At 38.1% G+C, this 22,466-nt stretch overlaps 4 protein-coding genes across 4 annotated transcripts in view; all 4 read left to right on the top strand.

Annotated features, from left to right (window-relative positions):
* LOC126633087 (putative disease resistance protein RGA3) overlaps nucleotides 1-22,407 on the top strand; it is a 140,211-nt gene extending 117,804 nt beyond the window's left edge. The window contains exon 4 of the mRNA XM_050303638.1: nucleotides 22,182-22,407. The gene's annotated coding sequence lies outside the window, so the exon portion shown is untranslated. The remainder of the gene's footprint in view (nucleotides 1-22,181) is intronic.
* LOC126633088 (putative disease resistance protein RGA3) overlaps nucleotides 1-22,466 on the top strand; it is a 118,089-nt gene that overhangs the window by 13,852 nt on the left and 81,771 nt on the right. The window contains exon 2 of the mRNA XM_050303640.1: nucleotides 19,433-21,095. Within this exon, the coding sequence (XP_050159597.1) occupies nucleotides 19,433-21,095 (1,663 nt within the window). The remainder of the gene's footprint in view (nucleotides 1-19,432; nucleotides 21,096-22,466) is intronic.
* The window catches only part of LOC126633098 (protein DCL, chloroplastic-like), a 34,284-nt gene that overhangs the window by 6,597 nt on the left and 5,221 nt on the right, over nucleotides 1-22,466 (top strand). The window lies entirely within an intron of this gene.
* LOC126633091 (disease resistance protein RGA2-like) overlaps nucleotides 1-22,466 on the top strand; it is a 65,578-nt gene that overhangs the window by 42,440 nt on the left and 672 nt on the right. The window contains exon 2 of the mRNA XM_050303649.1: nucleotides 21,096-22,235. Coding sequence (XP_050159606.1) covers nucleotides 21,096-22,210 — 1,115 coding nt within the window. The 3' untranslated portion in view covers nucleotides 22,211-22,235. The remainder of the gene's footprint in view (nucleotides 1-21,095; nucleotides 22,236-22,466) is intronic.

Raw genomic sequence — 22,466 nt, 5'->3', positions numbered from 1 at the left:
GAGACAGTCCGGTGCAACAAACGCACCCTAAGTCTTTTCTTAGAGTCTCTTCCAAAGTTTTCCTAGGTCTTCCTCTACCCTTTCGGCCCTGAATCTTTGTCCCATAGTCGCATCTTCTAATCGGAGCATCAGTAGGCCTTCTTTGCACATGTCCAAATCACCGTAACCGATTTTCTCTCATCTTTCCTTCAATTTCGGCTACTCCTACTTTACCCCGGATATCCTCATTCCTAATCTTATCCTTTCTCGTGCGCCCACACATCCAACGAAGCATCCTCATCTCCGCTACACCCATTTTGTGTACGTGTTGATGCTTCACCGCCCAACATTCTGTGCCATACAGCATCGCCGGCCTTATTGCCGTCCTATAAAATTTTCCCTTGAGCTTCAGTGGCATACGACAGTCACACAACACGCCGGATGCACTCTTCCACTTCATCCATCCAGCTTGTATTCTATGGTTGAGATCTCCATCTAATTCTCCATTCTTTTGCAAGATAGATCCTAGGTAACGAAAACGGTCGCTCTTTGGTATTTCTTGATCTCCGATCCTTACTCCTAACTCGTTTTGGCTTCCATTTGCACTGAACTTGCACTCCATATATTCTGTCTTTGATCGGCTTAGGCGAAGACCTTTAGATTCCAACACTTCTCTCCAAAGGTTAAGCTTGGCATTTACCCCTTCCTGAGTTTCATCTATCAACACTATATCGTCTGCGAAAAGCATACACCAAGGAATATCATCTTGAATATGTCCTGTTAACTCATCCATTACCAACACAAAAAGGTAAGGACTTAAGGATGAGCCTTGATGTAATCCTATAGTTATGAGAAAGCTTTCGGTTTGTCCTTCATGAGTTCTTACGGCAGTCTTTGCTCCTTCATACATATCATTTATAACTTGGATATATGCTACTCGTACTCTTTTGTTCTCTAAAATCTTCCAAAGAATGTCTCTTGGGACCCTATCATACACTTTTTCCAAATCTATAAAGACCATGTGTAAATCCTTTTTCCCATCTCTATATCTTTCCATCAATCTTCGTAAGAGATAGATTGCCTCCATGGTTGAGCGCCCTGGCATGAACCCGAATTGGTTGTCCGAAACCCGTGTCTCTTGCCTCAATCTATGCTCAATGACTCTCTCCCAGAGCTTCATTGTATGACTCATTAGCTTAATACCCCTATAGTTCATGCAATTTTGTACGTCGCCCTTATTCTTGTAGATAGGCACCAAAGTGCTCGTTCGCCACTCATTTGGCATCTTCTTCGTTTTCAAAATCCTATTGAAAAGGTCAGTGAGCCATGTTATACCTGTCTCTCCCAAAACTTTCCACACTTCGATTGGTATATCGTCTGGGCCTATTGCTTTTCTATGCTTCATCTTCTTCAAAGCTACAACCACTTCTTCCTTCCGGATTCGAAGATAAAAAGAGTAGTTTCTACACTCTTCTGAGTTACTCAACTCCCCTAAAGAAGCACTATTTTCATGTCCTTCATTGAAAAGATTATAAAAATAACCTCTCCATCTGTCTTTAACCGCGTTCTCTGTAGCAAGACCCTTTCCATCCTCATCCTTGATGCACCTCACTTGGTTTAGGTCCCTTGTCTTCTTTTCCCTTGCTCTAGCTAGTTTATAGATATCCAACTCTCTTTCTTTGGTATCTAGTCGTTTATACATATCGTCGTAAGCCGCTAACTTAGCTTCTCTCACAGCTTTCTTCGCCTCTTGCTTTGCTTTTCTATACCTTTCACCATTTTCATCAGTCCTATCCTTGTATAAGGCTTTACAACATTCCTTCTTAGTCTTCACCTTTGTTTGTACCTCCTCATTCCACCACCAAGATTCCTTTTGGTGTGGGGCAAAGCCCTTGAACCCTCCTAATACCTCTTTTGCTACTTTTCGGATACAACTAGCCATGGAATCCCACATTTGGCTAGCTTCCCCCTCTTTATCCCACACACTGGGTGATTACTTTCTCTTTGAAAATGGCTTGTTTTTCTTCTTTTAGATTCCACCATCTAGTCCTTGGGCACTTCCAAGTCTTGTTCTTTTGTCTCACTCTTTTGATATGTACATCCATCACCAACAAGCGATGTTGATTTTTGCAATCTTTACAAGTTATACGATCCCCTTTCCTCATTAGAAGAAAATCTATTTGTATTTTTGACGACCCACTCTTGTAGGTGATCACATGTTCTTCTCTCTTCTTAAAGAATGTGTTGGCTAAGAAGAGATCATATGCCATTGCAAAATCCAAGATAGCTTCTCCATCCTCGTTTCTCTCCCCAAAACCATGGCCACCATGAAAACCTCCATAGTTGCCTGTCTCCCTGCCCACGTGTCCATTTAAATCTCCTTCTATAAATAACTTCTCCGTCTGAGCAATTCCTTGCACCAAGTCTCCAAGGTCTTCCCAAAATTTCTCCTTCGAACTCGTATCCAACCCTACTTGAGGTGCGTACGCACTAATCACATTGATAAGTTCTTGTCCTATTACAATCTTGATTGCCATGATTCTATCTCCTACCCTCTTGACATCTACAACATCTTGTGTCAAGGTCTTGTCCACGATGATGCCAACACCGTTTCTCGTTCTATTTGTGCCCGAATACCAAAGTTTAAACCCTGAGTTTTCTAGATCCTTTGCCTTACGACCAAACCACTTAGTTTCTTGTAGGCACTGATCGGATCATATTTATATATATTTTTACTTCGAATTCACTCGTCTTTTCTTAGTTAGTTCCTTATATTTTTGAGCTATTTACGTTATTTAAGTTTAATTTACTTCTCGTCAAAACCAAACCCCCCCCCCATTATTAAATTATATTATTTAGTTAGTTTTCATTGTTGTTAGTCTTTTAATTCAATTTCCGTCCATTTCAATTCCTAGTGTCTAATTTGATTGTTTTCATTATTTTGAGTCATTCTAAGTGTGTTTCGAGTTATTAGAGTTTTTAGCCTAGTTTTGTGTTCTTGAGTCTTGTTTAATTTTTTTAAATTAATTTAGAATAGATTAGCAATCCCTCCTAATCCCCGGCCTAGAACGATCCTTACTTACATACTTTACTACAATTGATAAAAAGAGGGTTTAATTTGTGTGTTTAGTTATTTTACGCATCAAATTTTGGCGCCGTTGCCGGGGATTAGCAACTTTGCTAATCCCTTTATTTTTGTTTTTGTTTATGTTTATATTGGTGTTTGTGTATTTTACTTTTGATATTTGATTTATTTTTCTTTCTTTGATTTTAGGTACAAATGGAGCAAGACATGGCACTTGCGACCATTCAAGCTCAATTGGCACAGCTCACTGCTCAATTGACTCATAATGCCTAACGGACCACAATGTCAAGTGTCCCTACACTTGATGTGCCCTATGGGCAATGATATCAAAGTCCTCAATTTTCTGCAAATGAAGATGTTTGGGGATATCAAGGCCATAACCAATCAAGGGGCAACATGTTTTCCAACGCTTGCAATTCAGATTGGAGAGGTAATTCAGATTATATGTGGGATGAACCTCAACAATTTCAACAAGGTGGATATTGGCAGCAAGACGAGTTCTATTCAAGACCTATGCAGCCACCACATCATCCCCCACAACAATTCCAATCAAATCAAAGTATGCCCGTGAATTATAATGAAATTCTTGAAGGACTAATTTCTTTGACGCAGGGTTCACAAAAAGAAGAACAATTGCCGCCATCAGAAGAGTTCTATCAGTGGCCATATGAACCGTCACATCCACCACAACAATCAACCCAATTCAATTCAGGTACGTCCTTGGATAATGATACACTTAATAAGTTACTCACCTCTTTGAATCAGGGAGTAGAAAATCAAAACCAGGAGATGCAAGACCGAGTCAAAAGAGTGGACGAATTGGATATGCAAGTTGGGCAGATTGTGGAATTCATGGCACATATTCGAGATCAAAGTGAACTTTCCAACTTAAACATTGCAAATTCAAAGACAGAAAGTGAAATCGATGAAGCCATCACTTTGGAAGGTGACATGAAGGATGAAGCTATCCCAGAACCATCCAAACACAGCCCGAACATGGATGAATTGCTGCTGCAAGCAGAAGAGGAGGAGGACGACCTGGGCAGTTTAGAAGAATTCTTGCTGCAAGCTCCTCAAATCCCTATGTCATCCAACTCAGGTGAGGAAGTTCTAAATTCACTTCATTCTAACATTATTCCACCGAATGTCATTTGTCCTTGCAGGTTTTTGATTCCAAATATCAAAGAGAGTGAAAAAGACATTGTGAAAGCTCTTCCAAAGGTGCAAAGTGATATCCCAATTCTTGGTGCACCAAAACAAGTTCCTGATGGTATTGAAACGTTCAAAGAACCTTGCACACCAAGAAAAGGGATTCAAGAGAATGAAGTGGTTGAAGCATATCAAGAATACATCCAAGAGGTTGTGCATGAGACAATCAAGCCCAAAGCAGTTGAGTTTGATGACACGGGACAAGCCACAACCATCATAGTAAACCTGGCCCAGTTCAAAGTCCCGGAAATGTTCAAAGATGTGGTGTTTGTCATTGAGTTTGTGTCGGAAAAAGAAAGTAAGCCATCTTCTCCAATTTCAATTTTAATTTATACTAACATGTTTCTGATTTTGATGATTCAGGCACCCACTCTTGAATTTAACCCATTGCCGAATCATTTCAAGTATCACCTCCCATTAAAAGATAAATTCCATGCTTTGGAGCCGAGGGGAGTTTAAAGGAAAGATTCGTCCAGCTAAAGACGTTAAATCAAGCGCTTCTTGGGTGGCAATCCAAGCATTCAACGAAGGGAGACTTTGGAATCGCTAACCAAATCAAATTTGCATTCTTACACCCTTATCTTTACTGTTTTCATTTTGTTTTGTTTAGTTAGTTGTGTTATTTGGTTGATTTCTGTGAGTTTGTGTTATTTAGTTTAAGTGTGGGGGAAGGTTAAACAAAGTCTTTTTACATTAATTTACATATAAAAAAATAAAAATAAAAATAAAACACTTAAAAATAAAAATATTTTACAATGATGTGTAAACTAATAGCATTCATTGGTCAGGTGGAGCTTCAGTATTCGGCGGAGCTTCAGCAGTTGGCGGGGCCACGGAAGAAGGAGGTATCGGAGGTTGATCAGTTAAAGCTTCACTACGCGGTGCCGCCCCAGAAGACGAAGGCAGATGCGGTTGGAACAAACCCACAAACCTCCAGTGATCAAGTAAAATCTGACCATCATTTTCCTGCAGCTGGTCAATTTTCCTCTTCATGTTTGTGGCATAATTGTGTGCAAGCTTGTGCAATTGTTTATTTTCATGCTTGAGTCCTCTAATCTCCTCTTTGAGACTCTGTATTTCAACCACCAATGATTCAACGTGACGGGTTCGAGCAAATAGGCGTTGGGCCATGTTGGACACAGAACCCGCACATTGCACGCTAAGAGCCAGAGACTCCTTAATCGCCAATTCATCAGACCGTCTAGCGAGCAGTCTGTTATCTCTGGGGGTGACAAGGTTCCGGGCCACCACCGCAGCAGTCATGTTATTTTTCATCACCGAATCCCCAACGGTAAGGGGACCAGTAGGGGATATGAAAGATGGGCGCCATATGTTGTCTGGTGAAGGCGGAGCTGCCTCTTCACCAATGTTCAAGTCAAAACGACGATCGGAAGGGCCATACATTTTTCAGAATGGTAAAGAAAAAAGAGATCGGACAGATTAAGATTTTGGAAGTGCAAGAAGGGAGTGTTTACAGGAGGGAGCTCAAGTGTGTTGTGGAACAAAATTAACGCCTCTATAAAAAGAAGAAATCAAAGAGGCGCTCCTCAGAGAAGCGTCCTCTCGCAAATCGAAGAGTCGGGGCTCCTTTATCAAAAGTCGGATTCTTTTCTCAAAAGAGGCGTTTCATTTCTTAAAAGTTGGGCTTACTCAGAAACCACGAGCCGAACCCCGGATTTCAAAAGATCAATTTGTCCAGACATGTCGTCACTCGTCACATGCAACTAGCAGCTTTGCGGAAATTACGGGCAGCTTTGTCAGAAAGCGCGTAATTTGTACTATTCATCCATCCACCGGCTGCCGAAAATGAGTGAAGGAATAGTTCCGGTTGTGAAGAAAAGTCCTATAAGTATCTACCTTCGCCTTCCCACAGCAAAGGCACACCCTCTCAACACTTCTTCATCTCCGAGAATGTATTCCCAAAGAAAGAAAGCAAGAGGTGGGCACTTGGAAAGATTGAAAAAAGAATCAGACCAACACAGCTATCTTGTGCCAGCCCGCGGTGCAAAAGAAACAAGCAGAGAAGAACTCAGCAAAAGGAGTGCGAGTTACATCCAAGAACTCGAGAAGCTTCCACAACAGTTGGAGGGCACCTTCGCTAAAGAGCAAAGCCTCGCCGTACAATATCATCAAATCATCACTTGCAAGTAAAAAGCTAAGTGTCACCCCGTTCAAGAGGAAAGCTGTGGAAAGTCAACAAGCACGACCAATGATCACTTATTAGTTCTATTCATTGTCTTTTATCGTGATTTTCAATTTTTTTTACATTTTCTTGCGTTACTTAACTGAATTATTTCTTTTCTTTGCAGGAACTTTTGGTTATTTCCACCATTGATGTTGATTGCAGAATTTTAGCTTGGGGGTCATCGCTTGATTTTACTGCAAATTAGGGAAGTTTTCAGTCCAATTGCTTTATTTTGTTTCTTATTATTATTATTATTATTTTTTATTTGCATTATAGTGTTTTCTGACATTGGGGACAATGTCCAGTTTAAGTGTGGGGGTAGACATCTCTAGAATTTCATTTGTTTCCGTGTTGTTGCTTTTTGTTTTCTTAATTAGTTTTGTTTTCTTTAAAAAAAAAAAATCGGAAAATTTAAAAATCCAAAAATATTGTCTTGTTTCCCTTATTGTTTTGAATTATATTTTTGTTAGTTTCCCGACCCAATGATATAATTGGATCAAATTTGAATCATGATTATCAAGAACTTAGTTAACATATGTTTTGTGAAATTCCTAATTCTCTTGTTAGTTTTGTACATGTTTGATCATCTTTGAAAAACCAAATGCACATAGCCTTGTTGATGTGGAACTAAAGCATGACTTAAAGCTTCATATGTGAATTTAGTGACCATACACATCCTATGTGAGTTTTTGAGCCTATTGAAAGTGTGTGCATTTTTCATACACTCCTATTTTTTTTCATGTGTGATGAACTTATGTGAGATACATCTCTAGAACTTGCGTAACGATCTTTCGAAATGTTTGTCATTGATTGCATGAATTTGGCAATGATAGAGGCATTAGGTTTACCATTATGGCCCAAATAACCATGTTTCCCAAAGAAAAATGATATCATTAGATTGCCAATTTGAGCCGTGTATGTTGAGCCTTTTATTTCTTATCACCAGATATATCTACTCTTATACTTGAAACATTTTTCCTTACCCTTTCCAAGCGAGCAATGCGAGATTGTCTTATGAGAAACGTTTGTGAAGTACTTTGAAGGTGTTTGGCAAAAGAATAAGTGTGGGGGTATTTCATGTTTGTATTTAAAAAAAAAAAAAAAGAGAAAAGAGAAGAAAAGAAAAGAAAAAGAAAGATTGTATACAAAGAAAATAAAAAGTTTTTCAAGTTTCAGTTAAGGGTGTGGTTGGAGGTGCTAGAAGAATCGCTGGAAAGATTGAGTTCTTATAAATCTAAACAAAAGAATTGCTTGCAATGTAGCTTGGAACTTGTGTTTACCTATTCTTTCATTTCAATAACCCTCTCCCTAAACCTCATTACATCCAATAAAAGTCCTCTTGATTTAAGTTTTGCAATTATAACTGTGGAGAAGTGATCTTTATGCAAGCTTATGGTAGAACTTTCACATTTGATTCTTTGAGCGAAACACATTAAAACTAAACACATGTGTGATTGAGTGCATATCCCGTGAGAAGGTCGCTAGTTTGCATATGATGATTTTAAAGATAAAAACTTGAAATTGCATTAGCATGGCTATCTCACACACTACACTTCAAGGATGATTTAAAGATTATTGCTAATATTTGAATAAGGAAGATGAACTTGGATTAGTTCCTTGATGCTAGCTATGGTTCTTGTTGATTTGTGTTCTCGAATGAAATTCTATGAGGGTCACATAGGGGGAAGCTAATGTTTTTCTTGTTACTTCTTGTTCTTGTTTTCTTTGTTTTGCTCGAGGACTAGCAAAAGTTAAGTGTGGGGGTATTTGATCGGATCATATTTATATATATTTTTACTTCGAATTCACTCGTCTTTTCTTAGTTAGTTCCTTATATTTTTGAGCTATTTACGTTATTTTTGTGTTTATAGGATTTGTTATGCAAAGAAAATAAAAATAGAACAAGTGAAATTTTAAGTAATAAATTCGTCAAAACTGTCTGTGTAGATCAGATTTTAAATTAAATTAAAAAATAATAATAATGATAAGTCATGATGATGTTTGAAACATCATCATGATTCATGTTGTGAAGGGGGAAGAAACAGCCAAGCTGCCTTTGGCAGCTCAGAAGAAAATAAAAAAAATAATATAATTCTAAAGTGGAAAGGAGGAGCTGCCTTGAGAGGCAGCGCCATGAGAGAAGCAGAATAGGGCTGCCTTGCAGCGTGAGCCTCGGGGGGGGGGGGAGAAAAAAAGAAAGAGCACGGGCAGCTGGGCAGAGGGTGCACAGAAAACAGAGGTGTGCACAGAGACACACTGCATAAAAGAAATTAGCAGTGCACATGGCAGCTCGCAGGGGTTCAAAGGCACGGACAGACAAAGCACTGAAGCACTCTCCTCTTTCGGCTAAATCTTTCCAAACTTATATTTTATTTCTGTTTTAATAATGTATAACTAAATTTATTTTGGCTAGAGGTTAATTCAAAGCCATGAATATATTTGTAATATGATTTGATTACATCCAGTTGTGATTCATAAGTTGTGAATTCAATTTACTTATCCGTTCGTATAAAAACTAATTTGTGTATGTTGGTTGAGAGTGCACGCTTAATTTTCATGCATGAATTTGACGCTAGAATATAAGGGAGTTTCACCTAATCGTTATGAACTTATATTCACAAGTAGTGAAGGTTGCTAGTCACAATCACGTTAAGTAAATTCTTGGCATAAGTTTCATGCAAATCATAGTAACGAGTGCCTTGTCAATGCTTATGTTTTTCATAGAACTTAATGATTCTTGCTTGTATCTCTATTATGCAATTCATGTAGGGAACTTGTAGGGAATGTTTTGGGTTGTCGTATGCAGTCATCCAACCTAATAACTTGTGGAAAAACTGAGGGTTAATTAGTGCAATTCACGGTTAATTTGGGACGTTGAGATTTACAATTTATTGAAAGAACAACTGAAAATCAATTTAGGTTGCATATGTGTCATGTGTGGAGAAGAACCCTCTAGCTAGTCTGTCACCTATCCTTTCACCTTAATTTCATGCTTTTGTCAATTCTGTAATTTATTTAAGTTTAATTTACTTCTCGTCAAAACCAAACCCCCCCCCATTATTAAATTATATTATTTAGTTAGTTTTAATTGTTGTTAGTCTTTTAATTCAATTTCCGTCCATTTCAATTCCTAGTGTCTAATTTGATTGTTTTCATTATTTTGAGTCATTATAAGTGTGTTTCGAGTTATTAGAGTTTTTAGCCTAGTTTTGTGTCCTTGAGTCTTGTTTAATATTTTTAAATTAATTTAGAATAGATTAGCAATCCCTCATAATCCCCGGCCTAGAACGATCCCTACTTACATACTTTACTACAATTGATAAAAAGAGGGTTTAATTTGTGTGTTTAGTTATTTTACGCATCAGGCACATAATATTTATCCTTCTCCTCACCATAACTTCCACTACTTCCATAGATTTTCCCGTTAAGGTTTCTATATTCCACGTTCCTAAACGCATTTTGCTCTCTTGAACTCTACCCTTCTGTCCTAGCTTCTTCATCCTTCCCCGTCTAATAGGATCAAAGTATTTCTTTTGTGTGTCTCGTGTAAAGTTGATAGGAGCATATGCTCCCAAACAACTTTGAGTGGAGTCGTTCGAAAAGAAGTTTCTATGGTCCCCTTGCTCATTTAACACTGCATCCGGGTGCCGATGGAGATACAGCGACCCTTGCTCACTTATCACTGTGCTCGGGCCACACAGTGAGCCACTTACGGGTGACGCCCTAGCTTTAGCGCGATTTCGTTCTGGATTCATTTTCATAAGGATTCGACGTGATCATGGAATGCCGGCTGTCGACTACCTGACGCCCTTCCCCTCCTCCTTTATCCGGGCTTGGGACCGGCAATATAAGATAAACTTACATAGGCGGAGTTACTTTGTATAACTGTATGTCAAGGAAAATTTTTTGTTCGTTCCATATTTCTCGTTATATGTCAATTTTAAATTGTTAGAGAGTAAGAAGTTGGAAAATAGCAGTAGTAGATATGGTAAATTCTTTGAAGGTACATGATGCGACTTCAGTAAAATGTGAGGCTAAATGCTGTGGTGAATAAAATTGTATTTGGCTTGTTATTGTTCTCTCTACAAAATTATTCATTTGGTGTGCATAAGCTAAGAAGTAATCTTGGTTAAATTGGACCATGAAATCTTCAAGCTAGTGGTTATGCTTATGTTCCGGCGGTTAGTAGTTTGAGAGGAGTTTTAGAACAGTCGCCCAATCACGCGAATGGCTTCTAATCATTGATCCATCGAGGCTAACACTTGCATCAATGATTGGGAGTCCCTCATGCACGTGCGCGATTGTCCTAGCACATTTCATAACTCTAAACTATGTTTTCCAGTCACCAGAGTGATTCGGGAGTCACATTAGGAGTAACTCACGTGATGAACCATGCTAATCATAGTTCTGTTGCGGTTAAGTCCATTTTTCCCTCTCTTCATTCTCTTCCTCTGTTTTCACCACTTTTTATATTTCCATCTCTTTCCATTCTCTTCCCTCCTCTCTTTTCTGAACTAAACAAAACTGATTAGACCAACCTAATACAGAATTAAGTCAATTATATTATTTTCTCTCATTTTCAATTTTAGAGGTGAAACAAACCGAACTAAGCACACCCATACTCATACTCTGAATGCTCATCTTTACTCGACAAAAAAAAGTGGGGTTGATAGACAGTTGGCATGCTACACTCGTCAAAGTATCCAAAACTTATTTTTCTTCAAAATTGGCAACATTGAGATTTTTTTTCCCTCACAATTAATGAGAAAAGAAACAAGAAGCAAAAAACAGTTCTAACTGCATTAACGAATTTCTCGGCAGAAGAAACCAAATTGGTAGCATCACAGTCGAGAACCAACAGCTGTCTCGTATCATTATCGTCTGTTCCAAATCCAGTGACAAGGATATCGAGAGAATTTCAATCCTACCTACACTTTCAGTTTCGTGTCACCACTGGAATGATCCTCAATTCATCAGTGCCAAGTGCCAAGCAAGCGATAGAGGAATCAACACGCCATGTGATGATCGTTATAAGAACAACTATCATATTTGTTTCTGTTACATTTACAGCTCGGCTTCATATTTTATAATGTTGCACGATGATCTAATTATTTATTTTCTAGATCATATTTAAAAATCAACTATATGAAAATCAATTAAATCTACAATATTTTAATCACATCTAAAAACATAAAACGAGAAGGTCTGACCGAGAAAGTTAGTAGCACCCTCAGCTGTAAATCTTATCTTCTCTAATCCTTTGGAGTTGGCACGCCCCGCACACAACCGAAGGACGTAGTTAGCTCATAGATTACTCGGCATGAGCGCCACGTAAGCTTGGTAGTTTTTAGGGTCAACAGGAGGATATAGCCATGTGTCACAAATGTATTGGAGGCTCTTGGAGTTAGTTATGAGTGTGTGGTATTTATAAGACAAGTCGGTCACAATTGAATGTAATGAAAAGAAGCTAAGATTTTCATTCCTCTCTCTCTCTGTTATATCTCTTCTATATTTTTCCTTCCATTGTTTTTGTGCATTACATACAATTACATCGTTATCAGCTCCTGGGGTTGAGAGGAGTCTTTTGGTGGTGGTAATCGACGGTGAAGCTCTCCAAAGCCACCGGAAAAAAGGTAAACCCGTCGGAACCACTTGTGGGTTTTTGGCTTCGATTCGTAAGTTTGGGTTAGAAAATTTAAAATCTAACACTATGGACACGTTAGGCTCAATGAGAGATTTCCATAGACACCGGAATCACCTCAATCGAACGTCGGACGGAGGAGTTAGAGGCGGGTTAAGAAACCGGGTCGGGTCGGGTTGCACGGATCCAAAAGGATCTGGTGCTCCCTCACCTCCCTCCTTTCTCTCCCTTCTTCCTATCCCTATTGGTCCTCCCCATTCTCCTTTTCTCTCTCGTATCCCTCATTACCTGTCACGCCCTAAAAATTTTTTTTTAGAGCATGAATAACAAGGGTAACTTAAAGGTAGTAACAGGTGTCTGTGTTGAACTAAAACGTTTCATTAAACAAAATAATTTACATTGTCATTACACATAAGAGAAAACGACAACAACTCCATAAAAAGTTTAAAACTATTTATAAGCAGTCTCTTTCTTCCAAGTCAGCCACTAGATTCCTGTCTCTTCTCCTGTAACACAACTAATAAGGGGTGAGCTAAAAGCTCAGTAAGGGCCCGAGGTCTCACGTGATTAATATTATGAATGTTATGAATATTTTATGAGTAATGTAATGCAAGAACAATACTTCTTTTCTACCCAACCCGTTAACCTATATATTGAAGCAACCAGACCTGCATGTCTCATACCATGCATTTTACCACTGTGGTCCCGAGTGCTTTAATATATAGAATAACCCTCATCAACTCACCCAAGTTCATAATCCCTTTTGCTAGTCATCTTATCTGATTCATTGATCTCCAACCCAAATCACCCACATCGACAATTTCCGTCGATATCCTATTCTATTGTGCACATCGGGCTCGCCTGGAACTGGTTTCACAATGAACAGACTCAACTACACAAAAGCTAATTTCCACATTTTCCCACAACACAAGTAACTCCTTTACTTCTTTGACAAATGATAATGATCATGCCAATATATAATATACCACATAACAATCATATCTAAGTCAATAGTTGAATACATCTCAAGTCCACATAACAATATTTCCCATAATACAAGTAACAAATGCAATCAATTAATTCCCCAAATTCCCCTACCTCGAATCCTCTCTTCTTACTCCACGAGTACTTCTTTTGCTTATCTCCTTTTAACACTCTCTTACACACTTTCTACATACGGGGCGTATTGCACTTTGCAAGAGGAAAAATCTAACACATATGGAGCATTGCTCCTATTTATACCATAAATAAGGCGGCAAAGTGGTTCTCATTGGTTATCAGTTTCAACATCAAATGCTACTCCACCATTCCACGTTAGCTATAGGCTTGCTTAATCATCAACCTAGGCTTTAATAGTCATCACCCTAAGGTGCTTACTAAGCACCCTAAAAGCCCTACATGATAACACCTCAACTACATACTTTTCACCAACAAGTTAATCTAATGTCCTTGGGTCGGCATATGGAGTGAACTACGTGACAAACTTTGCCACTACAAGAAAGCCATTTGACCTCACTTTCCTAGTCCAAAAGAGTTAATAACCATTTTATAAGGTTCGTAGTAAATTAATTTCAACCCAAACTTAACTAACCTAAGTTAAATAAAAATGTCCCCCTTTAAGCAAGATTAAATAAAAAGAGAAGTCTAAAAGTTTAATCAAAATGAGCACGTAGGAAAAAGGTGTATAAAATTCAGAAATTATGGGACTCCACATTACCCCTCTCTTGCTACCACTTGGCAGTTTCCCACCATTATATTATTTTATTTTATTTTTTCCAACAACTAAAACGTCTCTAATTTCTTTGTTATAACTCCGTTTCACAAACGGTTTTCGCCTACACACTCGTAGGATCGAACTCTATCTAAATAAGTCCAAAAACATAACAAAATATATGGGGATAAAATACGTCCTTGAAAATTTACATTTAGCCCCTAGGGCATTTTCATCATTTCCACTTATCGAAAAAAAAATTTCCACATAATCACATATTTTAAATTTTTCAGGGTATTACAGTGGGTGAATGGCACTGGCTTTGCACCCATTTTAAGACCGAAAAGCTTCAGGTAACATTCGTATTTTTAATTTTATATTGATTTTGTTTTTGTTGTATATTTATTTTTATCTTGATTTAAACTAGTATATTTAAAAAAAAAATTGGCGCCTAATAAGGGAAACAAGGAGTAGAAGTCGTACGAGCACCACTCAGGTTCTCAACCCCTATCTTATCGGGTCTAGGAACAGCAGGAGGTTGGGGAGAACTTCCTGGAGGTGGTGGTTTGAGGGGAGACCCATGCTAACTATGGCAACGAGGTCGTAGATGGGATTTAAGTAAGTATTCTTCCATAACTGTGTATCTTATTTTTAAAAGCTTTAATTATGGTTTAAATTCCAATCAAGGAAGAAAATATCGATAATATCAACGAAATATCGTCGATATTATTGTTTTTTTAGAAGTCCGAAATTTTTTTAACTATCCATATGATTTTCGTCAAAATATCGCAATATTATCGATAATATAACGATATTATCATAATTATCGATAATATCGTGACATAATACTAAAAAATACTTAAATATGTTAAGAAAACTAAACACATACTTCAATTGATCATAGCCCAAAGGGCGACCAAGATATGGCTTACTTAGCAAGGGAATATGGGTTTTATAGGACAAATTGCGAGGGCAGTGAGCAAGCATGGGCGATGTGGGACTCTCCCAATAGAGAAAATCAGAATTTCGGCCGAAAATTTACACCCACTTTAAACGGCCATAACTTTATCAAAACTCAACGAAATCAAGCAATAAAAAAACGAAAGTTGTAGCCCTCGAAGAGACGAAGAGAATGGTACCTCACACGACGTCTGAATCGTCGTGGTTTGGCCTGAAAATGCCTCGAAAGTCACTGAGATCGCCGGAAACTGGGCAAGATTCAAATGAGTATAACTTTTTTAATACTCAACGAAATTGAGTGAAACAAAAAGGAAAGTTGTACTACTCGACGAGACGAAGAGATTGATACCTTGCACGCCGGCCAACTCACCGTGATTTGGCCGGAAATTTCCTCGAAAGCCACTGAGGTAGCCGGAAATTGGGTAAGATTCAAATGAGTATAACTTTTTCAATACACAACGAAATTGAGTGAAACAAAAAGGAAAGTTGTAGCCCTCGAAGAGATGAAGAGAATGGTACCTCACACGACGTCTGACTCGTTGTGGTTTGGCCGGGAATTGCCTCGAAATCCACTGAGGTCGCCGGAAACTAGGTAAGATTCAAATGAGTATAACTTTTTCAATACTCAACGAAATTGAGTGAAACAAAAAGGAAAGTTGTACTACTCGACGAGACGAAGAGATTGATATCTTGCACGCCGGCCAAAATTCAATTGACACACTCCTGGCTTTCAAAATTCAATTCTTTTACTTTATATAAACTTGAAAAAACATAATCGGCATCCAAATTAAAGTTTAGTCTTATTCTTATGTGTAAGAAATTTAAAGTGTCAAATTCGGCACATTATTCTTCATCATTTTATTCACTTCCTTTTTTTTTTTAATATCCTAAATAAAACCTCCAAATATTGTACTAATTAATTATATATAAATGATTATGGTGTGTTTAAACTTCTTTTATTAATTACTACATATTTTCTACACTCACAATGTTTGCCAGCTCGCTATATAATCAACTTAAATCAGTTAAATCCATCATGCAATGCATTTCCTTCCAATTTTTGTGATAAACTAATAGATAATTGACTAAATAAACATCCTACAAAGTTTCATTAAAAATTTCCAAGTTTTTCTTACAATTTCCGTGGTTTCCATGTAATTTTTATCGATATCGATATTATCCCGATATTTCCATCGATATTTCCGTGTTTTCGGACTACCGATATTTCCGATATTACCGATATTTTCTTCCTTGATTCCAATTGATCTAACTTTGTATTCTTTGTTTTTTTCAGGCTTCAATGGTATAAAAGAAGGACGAGTACCTCGCCACTCTCTCCTAGCAGTATCCTGATGTGCCTATGGTGGAGTTGACACCGACTCAAAGTTGTCTTTCCAGGTGCTGATGGACGGGGTTGGCTGAAAAGAATGGCAAGGAAATAAGTTGCCTTGAGGCGGGTCAGATCCGGGAAGTCGGCTCATGTTCTTCATCGAGCTCTACTGTAGTGACCCAGACCGACTCTCGACTTCAGCATGTGGAGGAGAAGCTGGCACGTCAAAGGGAATTAGTCTGCCAGTACTTCATGATCGTATCCTAGAGCTTATCAACTTATGACATCACGATTCCACCGTCGTCGCCCGAGCTTGTACAGCCATCCCAGGACCTCCCCTAGCTTACAATTTTTTTTTTTTTAATTTTGTATTCTATTTGAACAAACAATTTTTTTTGGGTTGTATATATTTAGTTTCAATTTGACCATAGTCATTTAGTACTACGGTCTAGTGGTATTCCTCTTCATTCATAAGTGAGAGGCCCTAGGTTCGATTCTTGTTAAAGGAGAATTTGAACCACATTATTAATAACCCATTGTGAGGCTAAGTGCACCCCATCCTTTAGATAATATTCAAAAATAATTTGACAATATAATTTTTTTTTTAAATCTTGGTATTTAATATTTTTAATCTCCAATTATATTTTTAATTAATTAATGCATTTATAAATTTTAATTTTTTAATATCATATAAATTTACCGGACGAAATAGTCATCTCTTAGATCACTTATTTTCGATGGACGATCTCTTTGGATTATCCCACTATTTTATTTTAATATAAAATGACAACCAAACAGAGTCCGTCGGTTGAGATCATCTCTGTCGCGTAAATTTATTTCTATGTGACGAACCTGCTTGTCGAGTAAAACAGTAGTTAACCGACGGGATCTCATGTATGTTGCATAAAACTTTGTGCGACGAGCTTGGCCTACGAACTTGGACCGACGACCTTCCGTTAGGTGATGGCAATGCAGACCAAGGGTGGACTATAAAAAATGAATGGAAAAACAACGGTTGACAACTCTGCTAAGCACTACTAAGGATGGGGGCCTGGTGCAGTGGCACTAGAGCCAAGAAAACTCTCAACTCATCCAAGGTTCGAATCCCCCCGCCTCCAAGTTTAACTAATGACAAAAAAAAAAAAAAAAAAAAAAAAAAAACCTCTGCTTAGCACAACTTGGTTGAACGGTGGACTATACAGACAAAGCTTTTTCATCTTTTAATATATTTTTTTTGTTCTGTAGTGTAAGGTGAAGAAATTTAAAAACTTTCGGTGGAAATCAACAGGAAGAGGGATCAATGTATGGCTGTCATACAAGTTGTTGAAGAAATAAGTGAGGGATGACTCACTTCGACCCTACCACTATTATTTGTCATGTTATTATACAAAATGGTCCCTAAAATTTGCATGATTAATAAAAATGGTCCATGAGATTGAAAATCAATAGAAATGGTACCTGAGATTGTCCATCATTCATGATTTTGGTCATTCCTTTAAAAACTCTTTAGGCAATTTTCAAAGTTTCGTAACTCAATCGATTTTTAACCGCATTTGACCCATAATATATCAAAATGAAGATAAGAAAGTGAAGAACAAGATTATACCTATTTGGAAGCCCAATGATTGTCGGAGATGGCCAGAAAAGAACCTGAAAGGTGACTAGTTCGTGGCAAAACTGGAAAACTCGCCGGAAACTGGGTAAACTTTAAACGTTTATAACTTATTCAATACTCAACGAAATCGAGTGATTAAAAAAAAAATCATACTTCTCGACGAGACGAATAGAATGTGAGATGAAGAATTCCACTTTACTCAGAATCTGACAATTGTTTCTTCCACTACACCCGAGTTTAAAAGTCTTTGTGTGAATTGTCTATCTAACTTTTAACTTTTATTTTTGTTTAAAGTCATTTGGCTCAAAACGATGTCGTTTAACATAAAAAAAAAAAATCTTCTTCGCTAAATACCTAATCATTGCACATCCATGGAGGCATAAACTACCTCTCCACGGCCATTTGTTCATATCATCAGAGGATTCTCGGAGATCTTTCACATGCAAATGACAATCGATAAAAATGACAATTATACAATTAGTGCAATTTAACAAAAACACTTATGAACATAAATTCACAAAAATTTTCTCCCATGTTTCAATATAAATTTCTTGTTTATTTGATTGTTTTAAGTTCCCAGAAAATCGCGGCAAATTGCTACTCCCCACGACAAATGGTGCTCGAAAGTCAAACAAATCAGAGATTGTGTAATTTAAAAGTCAAATCAACTGTGACCTCCGTACATGTCTACTCTGTTTTTACTTTCAATTCTCAATTGCTTTCCCCTCTTCTCTTCCCCAACTTCCGTTTACGGTTGTACCCATGTGAAAATTATTGGACATAGTCGGAATAATTGACAACGAAGTTTTTTTTTTGTTCAATGACAAAGAAGATTTGAAGCCGTGCTTTTACTCACAGAACAATTAGGAGAAATAATTCTTAATTACAGAGGTATTGTTTTGTTTTCATGTCTCTACTGCTTTAGTTGTTTGTTTAAATTTAGTACAAAACAACAGTTAACCACGCCGACTTAATATATATCAAAGTCAGCAAAGACTTGTCTTTTGCTCTTATCTTAAATAAAGGAAAGTGCTATTTACACGTTTATTTTTACATTCTACACATTTTTGTTAATTTTTTTGCAATTAATTTTATTCAATTCTTTCGATCTAACAGTAAAAAATCGAAATAAAAAAATAAAAATAAGTGTTTGGATAACACTATTCTAGATAAAATTCAAATCTGCTTAAAAATACATAGGGGCAAAGAGTAAAAACAATACATGTATTAAACGTAAGATATACGTAATAATACATGTATTATACGCGAATCTGCTATCTCAATTATTGTTTGATTCGTGTGGCTGTCCTGACTCCTGAGTGCAATCGTACAACAGAAAAAAGAACCAATGTATGGCTGTAATACAAGTCAAGTTGAACAAATGTCCTCTACCCTACCACTTTATTATTTGTCGGTTGTCACATCCATCTGAGCAACATCTCTAACTCCAGTAGCGGTGGGAAGAACAAATGTGATACCACAACCTTCGATCCTGCACTTTCTCAGTTCAGATCTCTTGGTTTTCTCTGTTTCCACTGCTAACCGAAAGATGGCCGAGGCACTCATTTCCGTGCTTCTCGAACAACTGGCTGAGGTAACTTACCAGCACGTCAAGGAAGAGGTGAAGCTGGTTTTGAATGTGAAGAAAGAGATTGAACAATTCGCTCGCAACCTTGATTATATTCGTGATGTGCTTGAGGATGCGGAGCAGAGGCAGGTGAAGGAGAAAAGCGTAAGAAAATGGCTCGAGGATCTGACAGACGTGTCGTACAAGATGGACAATGTGCTGGATGAGTGGAACACTGAAATACTGAAACAACAAGTTGAGAAACAAGAAGAGCACGGTGGAAGTACTTCTCTTGTTACTAAGAAGAAGATGAAGGCGGTATGTTTCTCTATTCCCTCCTCTTGCTTTTCTTTTGGTCAAGTCAGACGGGTAATTCGTCATCATGACATTGCTCTTGAGATGAAACGTCTGAATGAAGATTTAGATGAGATTGCAAAGCAAAGAGAAAGATATAACTTTCGATTCACGGAGAGAGCGATCAGTGAACAACCTGAGCGAGTCGAAACTGATTCTTCTGTTGATGAATCTATCATATTTGGTAGAGAACAACAAAAGGAAGTTTTGGTTAGCAAGTTGTCGAATGAGAGTAGTCGAGAAGAGAGGGGCCTTCTTGTCATCCCTATTGTCGGGATGGGAGGAATGGGGAAGACAACTCTGGCCCAACAGGCTTTTAACGATGAAAATGTTAAAGCTTGTTTTGATATCAAAATATGGATTTGTGTTTCGGACCCTTTTGATGTGAACAAAATTGCCAAAGCCATCATTTCTGGTGCCAAAGGGGTCATCCCAAATTCAAATACTTTGGAAGATTTGTTTCAGTGTATGTCTGAAGTCATAAAGGGAAAAAAGTTTCTCCTTGTCTTAGACGATGTGTGGACTCCAGACTCAAAACGGTGGGAGAAATTGGAGTTGCGATTAATGCAAAGTGGCGCTCGAGGCAGTAGGATATTGGTGACCACTCGAAAACAGGAGGTTGCTGATATGATGGGAGCTCCCACTCACACGATCTATTTGAAGGGGTTGAGCGAACAAAATTGTTTGTCAATATTCAACCGCATGGCTTTTTACAATAGGGATAAGGATGGTGTGTTGGAAGCCATTGGTGAAGAAATAGCAAAAAAATGCATGGGTTTGCCTCTTGCTGCAAAGACTCTGGGTAGTCTCATGCGTTACAAGAAAACGAGGAAAGAATGGCAAGAAGTTTTGAATAGTAAGATATGGGAGCTGGACGATGTTGAGGAACAAGTTTTCAAACCATTGTTACTGAGTTATTTTGATTTGGTACCTATGGTCAAACAATGCCTTTTGTATTGTGCTATTTTTCCAAAAGATCATGAGATCGATAAAGATCATTTGATTGAATTGTGGATGTCACAAGATTATCTCTATTCGAAAGGAAAAATAGAGAAGAAAATAATTGGCCAAAGGTGTTTTGATAATTTAGTAATGCGATCTTTCTTCCAAGACTTTGAAAAAGATCATGATGGAAATATCTGGATGTGTAAAATGCATGATATTGTACACGACTTTCTACAGTTTCTTACTCAAAATGAATGCTTTACAATGGAGGTTAAGGGTGGTAACGATACAATAGAGTCCTTGGGTGATAAGATTCGTCATTTGACCCTATTGCTTGCTCCCGAGGGTCCATTTCCACATGTTTCATTTTCCAGCTGCAAAACTGATCTGCGTACTCTTGCAACTTTTGGTTCAAAATTCACCGTTGTGGACTCAACTTTGATGTCACAGTTGAAACATCTTAGGACATTGAATTTGAGTGGTAATTCTATTGAAGAGCTTACGGAGGAGATAGGTGGATTGGTGCATCTGAGGTTCCTTGATTTGTCTTACAGTCGTGGTTTGAAAAAGCTACCGAATGGGGTGTGTAATTTATACAATTTGCAGACATTGCGCCTTAATTGGTGTGGGAAACTTGAAAGTCTACCTCAGAGCATGGGAAAGTTGATTAACTTAAAGCATCTTTATGTTGAGGGTTGCGATGAGCTGAAGTACTTGCCGAAAGGGATTGGGAGATTAACAAATCTAAGAAGACTAGATCGGTGCCGTGTTGGCGGTGGTAAAGACGACGATGAAGCGTTCAAATTGGGAGATTTGAGAAACTTAGACCAACTTCGTGTTCTCAACATAGAAATTGTTGGGGATGTGAAAGTTGCTGCGGGTGAGCATGAGAAAGCGTCACCCCTGGGGAACAAACAACAACTCTCAGAATTGAGTATAGAGGAGTGTGGGACTGCGGAAATACTGAATTTCTTACGACCGCATCCAAATTTGGAATATTTAAGAATCAAAGGCTATAATGGAAGCACTGCCCCCAACTGGATCATGTCATTAAACAATTTGAGAGTTCTTGATCTTGCGTGGTGGAAAGAATGTGAAGTTTTACCTCCTTTGGGAATATTGCCGTCCCTCGAAAGGTTGATCGTTATGGGTATGAAAGGAGTAAAAAAGGTTGGAGTTGAGTTTCTGGGAATAGAAAAGGAAACGTCATCAGCATCATCATGCATTAGTCTATTCCCAAAATTGAAAACACTCAAACTATGGTACATGGAAGCGTGGGAAGAGTGGAAAGGAGTGGAAGAGTGGAAGGAAGAGGATTCTCATATTACCATAATGCCATGCCTTTCTTCTTTAGACATTATCGATTGCTCTCAGCTAACAACTCTGCCAGACTTCTTGCGGAAAACACCACTTCAGATACTTCACATCATACACTGTGGTAATCTTGCACGAGGTTGCCAAAAAGGCAGAGGAAAGGAGTGGCCCAAGATTTCTCACATCCCCAACATATATATTGATTTTGAACGCATAGTGGAGGCAGAGGATGCAGTTGAGTTACCTGAGAGGCCTTCCCCTTCTGATTCTGATGATGAGGGTGAAGGCATAGTCGAAGCAGAGGAAGCTGTTTAGTTGCATGAGAGGCCTTCCACTTCTGGTAATTAAGCTCTTTTCTATTTATTTACCAACTCACTCTATTCATTTTACATCAATCCAACTAGACAAGATTCCAACTAGACAAGCATAACTGCATATATAATGTTGCAAGGGACTTGTAACTCGGTTAAGACCATATTCCAGGTCCCAGAGTACGATTCCTCCTCTCCCAATGTTGTGATTTGCAATGCTCTAGTTTTATTTTACTTTTAAAATCTCTGGATTTGAGACT

This window comes from Malus sylvestris, chromosome 8 (assembly GCF_916048215.2).
Source record: "Malus sylvestris chromosome 8, drMalSylv7.2, whole genome shotgun sequence".
In the NCBI taxonomy this organism is placed as follows: Eukaryota; Viridiplantae; Streptophyta; class Magnoliopsida; order Rosales; family Rosaceae; genus Malus; species Malus sylvestris.
This window is presented reverse-complemented; position numbering and strand designations above follow the sequence as displayed.